Source organism: Salvelinus sp. IW2-2015, linkage group LG14, assembly GCF_002910315.2.
Source record: "Salvelinus sp. IW2-2015 linkage group LG14, ASM291031v2, whole genome shotgun sequence".
NCBI lineage: Eukaryota > Metazoa > Chordata > Actinopteri > Salmoniformes > Salmonidae > Salvelinus > Salvelinus sp. IW2-2015.
The window spans coordinates 33,611,004-33,616,905 of NC_036854.1; the positions used below are offsets into that span (position 1 = coordinate 33,611,004).

General features: G+C 44.2%; 1 protein-coding gene across 1 annotated transcript; it reads right to left on the bottom strand.

Moving 5' to 3' along the window:
• Nucleotides 1-1,584: 1,584 nt before the first annotated feature.
• LOC111973154 (triosephosphate isomerase A-like) lies at nucleotides 1,585-2,559 on the bottom strand. Its single transcript, XM_024000408.2, has 2 exons — nucleotides 2,343-2,559; nucleotides 1,585-1,709 (listed from the first exon to the last, which is right to left on the bottom strand). The coding sequence occupies exons 1-2, from the start codon at nucleotides 2,551-2,553 to the stop codon at nucleotides 1,600-1,602; spliced, it is 321 nt and encodes a 106-aa protein (XP_023856176.1). The 5' UTR covers nucleotides 2,554-2,559; the 3' UTR covers nucleotides 1,585-1,599.
• Nucleotides 2,560-5,902: the final 3,343 nt, after the last annotated feature.

The following is a 5,902-nucleotide window of genomic DNA, read 5'->3' on the forward strand; positions in this document are numbered from 1 at the left end:
GGAACTATCGTTGAAGATTTACTTAAAACATACAGTGAGCTACAAAACTATTGGCACACATGTTGTTTTGGATCTGTACTCCAGGACTTTGGATTGGAAATCAATGACAATGAAGTTAAAGTGCAGACTGTCAGCTTTAGTTTGAGGGTGATTTCAACCACATCAGGTGAACCGTTTAGAAATTACAGCACTTTTTGTACATGGTGCCCCATTTTAGGGGACCAAAAGTATAGGGACAAATTCACTTAAGAGTATTAAAGTAGTCAAGTTAAGTATTTAGTCCCATATTCATAGCATGCGTTGACTACATCAAGCTTGTGACTACAAACTTGTTGGATGCATTTGCTGTTTGTTTTGGTTGCGTTTCAGGTTATTTTGTTCCGAATAGATATGAATGGTAAGTAATGTAGTGTCATTTTGGAGTCACTTTCATTGTAAATAAGAATAGAATGTTTCTAAACACTTGTACATTAATGTGGATTCTACCATGATTACGTAAAGTCCTGAATGAATCCTGAATGATGAAAGTTATACGCACAAATGCCGTACACCCCCCCAGAAATGTTAACCTCCCCTGTTATTGTAATGGTGAGAGGTAATCATATCTTGGGGGTATGATATTTGTGCATCTAAACTTCTCACTCGCATAGACACCCCCCCCCCCCACTGCTCCATAGTCAAATAGCAGCGAGCTTTACACCACTCCAGCCGATGCTTGGCATTACGCATGGTGAGATTGCATGGCTGGCTGTGTGCTTGATTTTATACACCTGTCAGCAACATCTGTGGCTGGAAATAGCCAAATCCACTGATTTGAAGGGGTGTCCACCAGTGGAGGCTGCTGAGGGGAGGACAGCTCATAATAAATGGCTAGAATGGAGTCAATGGAGTGGTATCAACCACATGGAAACCACGTTTTGATGTGTCTGATACCACTCCATTGACTCCATTCCAGACATTATTATGAGCCGTCCTCCCTCAGCAGCCTCCACTGGTGTCCACATACTTGCGTACATCCAACAAGTTTCTAGTCACAAGCTTGATGCAAATCATTGTGTGCTAGGAATATGGGACAAATACAACAAAAAAAGTTTGACTCATAATACACAAGTGAATTTGTCCCAGTACTTTTACTCCCCTAAAACTGTGGGGGACTACCTACAAAAAGTGCCATCATTTCTAAACGGTCACATGATATGGATGAAAATACCCTCAAGCTAAAGCTGGCAGTCTGCACTTTAACCTCAGTCATTGTATCATTTCCCTAACAACAATGATAACCGTATGTGTGAATGCAGTGGACTGTTAGCCCAGCATGCACAGTGCTTGTTTCTAGTGAGTGTACTGCAGGCCTAAACATGCGGTGGTCTGTAAAGATTGATGGAAGTGGGCCATTCCGAGAAGCCAACTGGTGCCTTTCACGTAACAGAATCCCGCTCACTGCAGTCATGTACAGACAACTCTTGCTAACTTAATTATTATTGTTCTTTTTTTAAATGCATGTTATTAAGAAAACCAATATCCATTTCCCACAGATCTGTGTGTAACTTACAAAAATATAGTAAAGTATGCATGTTGTAGGTAACTAAGTAAATATTGTTATGAAATGGCGATGAGTCGTACCTGTTCGGGTGAGGCTGTCTTGCCAGTACCGATGGCCCACACCGGCTCGTAAGCCAGCACCACTTTGCTCCAGTCCTTCACGTTGTCTACAACAATAACTTTCTATTAATATAATGGACGGCACTGTATGTAGATCATGATAAGTTATGTTCGGCCTACCACTAATTGCCTTATTAAGATGTATAATACAACATGTGGTACGTAGACTAATGGGATGGACCCCAGAGTTAGTTTTTTAGGTCTCAGGCAAGGTTTTCTGAGAAAGTGTGATGTCATTGTTTGTTGAAATGTATGTAAATCTTAAGTTGTCTATTGTTTTGTCTATGTATGTTTTTGTCAAAAAAATACAAAACAAAATGTCACATTTTCAACTTATACCAAAATAATGGCTAAAATATTTTTGGAAGGAGTGCAACAGAGCAGGTAGAATATATAAAATGAAGATTTCATGGACATTTTTAGTCAACTTCCCCAAAGAGTTATTCAGTTAGAGAAAATAATGGATCTAAACATTTACACTGGTCATTTAGCAGAGACTCTTATCCAAAGCAATTTACAGTAGTGGGTGCATACATTTTCCTACTGGTCCCCTGTGGGAATCGAACCACAACCCTGGTGTTGCAAGGGTTCAACGCTTGCATGATGAGAACGCTTTAGATGAGCGGACTCATACATTCCTGAGACACACAGCGAACATGGGGTTTGAACCCAGCGGTTACCTGCGATGGCCTGGGTCTGGGCGTACACCACGTCCTCTGTGGTTCCAGCCTCCCTCTCCTCCAGCTTCTCTCCGATGCAGGCGATCACCCCCAGGTCACTCTCCAGGGCGTGGGCCACCTTCTGACCAATCAGCTCGTTGCTCTCCCCGAACACGTGGCGCCTCTCCGAGTGGCCCAGAATCACCCACTCCACGCCACAGTCCTTGATCATCACAGGGCTGAGGGAGAGAGAAAGAGGGAGAGGGATTCACAATACATCCACAAAATAGTAGAATAATAGTAGATTTAATTGAAGATGGAAATATTTTTAGTATGTCAGATTATTCTGGCATTTCTCACATAGAAACTTAATTAGGAGGAAAGATGTTTAAAATCCTTTTTTACATTTGTATCAAACTTCCAGAGTGGGTTCTGCTAATTCTGAAGGTATGATACATTTTATGAGCACCACCAACTCAGTGAATGGGAAAATGGATTCAAAGGGAACTCCCCCTGCTGGTGACTTGCTGAATGTGCAATCCTAAAGGAGGGCTTGATCAGTGTTCTCACAAGTATCTGGATAACCATACAAATAGGAAAGTAGCCAGCCAGGCCTCCCCGGCCACAACCTATATTTCGATGGCCTCTGGTACAGTCTAATGTTTTGATTCCACCCGAAATACACWAAATGATGACCRTACGTACATACCCCAACCAAAAGCCATGGATTACAGGCAGCATCCGCACTGAGCTAAAGGCTAGAGCTGCCGCTTTCAAGGAACGGGACTCTAACCCGGAAGCTTATAAGAAATCCCGCTATGTCCTCTGATGAACCATCAACCAGGCAAAGCGTCACAGGACTAAGACCGAATAGTACTATACCGGCTYTGACGCTCRTCGGATGTGGCAGGGCTTGCAAACCATTAGACTACAAGGGGAAGCACAGCCGAGAGCTGCACAGTAACACGAGTCTACCAGACGAGCTAAACTACTCCTATGCTCGCGTCGAGGCAAATAACACTAAAACATGCATGAAAGCACCAGCTGTTACGGAAGACTGATCATGCTCTCTGCAGCCAAAGTGAGTAAGTCACAAGGCCAGATCGATTATCAGGACGTGTACTGCGAGCATGCGCTGACCAACTGGCAAGTGTCTCCACTGACATTTTCAACCTCTCCCTGTCCGAGTCTGTAATTCCAACATGTTTTAAGCAGACCACCATAGTCCCTGTGCCCAAGAACACTAAGGTAACCTGCCTAAACGACTACCAACCCGTAGCACTCACGTCTGTAGCCATGAAGTGCTTTGAAAGGCTGGTCATGGCTCACATCAACACCATCATCCCAGAAACCCTAGACCCACTCCAATTTGCATACCACACCAACAGATCCACAGATGATGCACTCTCCATTGCACTCCACACTTCCCTTTCTCACCTGGACAAAAAGGAATGCTATTCATTGACTACAGCTCAGCATTCAACATCATAGTGCCCTCAAAGCTCATCAGTAAGATAAGGACCCTGGGACTAAACACCTCCCTCTGTAACAGGATCCTGGACTTCCTGACGAGCCGCCCCCAGGTGGTAATGGTAGGTAAAAACACATTCGCCACGCTGATTCTCAACACAGGGGCCCGTGCTCAGTCCCCTCCTCTACTCCCTGTTCACTCACGACTGCACAGCCAGGCACAACTCCAACACCATCATTACATTTGCAGATAAGTGGTAGGCCTGATCACCGACAACAATGAGACAGCCTATAGGGAGGAGGTCCGAGACCTGGYCGTGTGGTGCCAGGACAACAACCTCTCAACGTGATCAAGACAAAGGAGAGGATTGTGGACTACAGGAAAAAGAGGACCGAGCACACCCCCATTCTCATCGACGGGGCTGCAGTGGAGCAGGCTGAGMGCGTCAAGTTCCTTGGTGTTCACATCACCAACAAACTAACATGGTCCAAGCACACCAAGACAGTCATGAAGAGGGCACGACAAAACCTCAGGAGATTGAAAAGATTTGGCAGGTGACTAATACAATTTGATTTGAATACTTATTAAATTTACCTCCCAAATTGTAAAAATTTGTTTTTTGGTATTATGACTTTACAATTTAAATGACTGAAAATGTTTGAAGAATTCAGTGTATTGTTAGTTGTTTTGGATATCGTCTAGTCCTAGGCCTACACTGAGTGTATAAAACATTATGAACAAATTATGTCAAATCCACTTCAAATCAGTGTAGATCAAGGGGAGGAGACAGGTTAAATAAGGAATTTTTAAGCCTTGAGAAAATTGAGACTGTGACATTCAGAGGGTGAATAGGCAAGACAAAAGATTTAAGTGCTTTTGAACAGGGTATGGTAGTAGGTGCCAGGTGCACCAGTTTGTCTCAAGAACTAGAAGGTTGCTGGGGTTTTCCACACTCAGTTTCCCCGTGTGTAACAACCAAAGAACATCCAGCCAACTTTACACAACTGTGGGAAGCATTGGAGACAACATGGGTCAGCATCCCTGTGGAACGCTTTCAACACCTTGTAGAGTTCATGCCCGACAAATTGATGCTGTTCTGAGGGCGAAAGGGGGGACAACATTAGGAMGGTGTTCTTAATGTTTTGTACACTCAGAACATAATCCTGATCTTATACACTAAGTGAAAGAACATTAATTAAACTCGTCTTCTTTAGCGATTAACGTAATTCAGTTTTACTGCAAGATATGAACTGCCACAATGTTCAAATTGCGCATTTTATTAAAACAGAAATAGCCCACATCTTGGAAAAATGAATCGAAGTTGACTACTATATGAAAGTCAAAAGAAAATAAATGAATGTGCCAGAAAACAAAAGGCTAAGTGGATTTTGACTCATCGTTACAACTTAAGTTAAAACATGGGACATGCRAATTCAGGGCTCTACGCTGACATTTTTTACAAGGAGCACACAAAACTGTAGGAGTATAATGAAATTAAGAAATTACTAAAAGTTATTTGGATTGTTCCATGCTCAATAAAGTGCAAATGTACACGCAAATATTTTTGTCACATGGGTGCAAGGTGTATACCCGCAGCCGCGCATTCGGGGCAGGAATGATCCCCTCGAGCAACCCATTGGTTCCTTCAAGCCTGCTGTGTACTGATAAAAGAGTGCCTGACAGTTGGGCGAAGGACAGTCTACCGGTCACCCCGCCTAACCGCTGGAACAGCTGGCGGGAGGCTGGGGCGACAGTGTGCTAGCAAGCTGTTAGCGACACTGTGCTAGCTTGCTGTTCTCCAGCTAGAACAGTGTCACCCCCTCATGCGCAAGGACACTTCTACTGTCGCCCCTGCTAGCACAGCGGCTAATGTTTAGTTAGCGACAGTGTCGCCCCCGTGTACCGGACTAGCTGGCTGAGCTAGTACAGTGTCCTTCGCTCCCGCCTGCCAAACACCTGCCGTCGTTAACAGAACTGGGGAAACAGTGTGCGACAGGCAGGGCTGTCTACCGGTGTACGGCTAGCTAGTTACCGTTCACACCCTCTATTTGTGGGGTTTAACGGCGGCTGGCATCCACGTTTTGTGCATTAACGCCACCTACTGTACTAG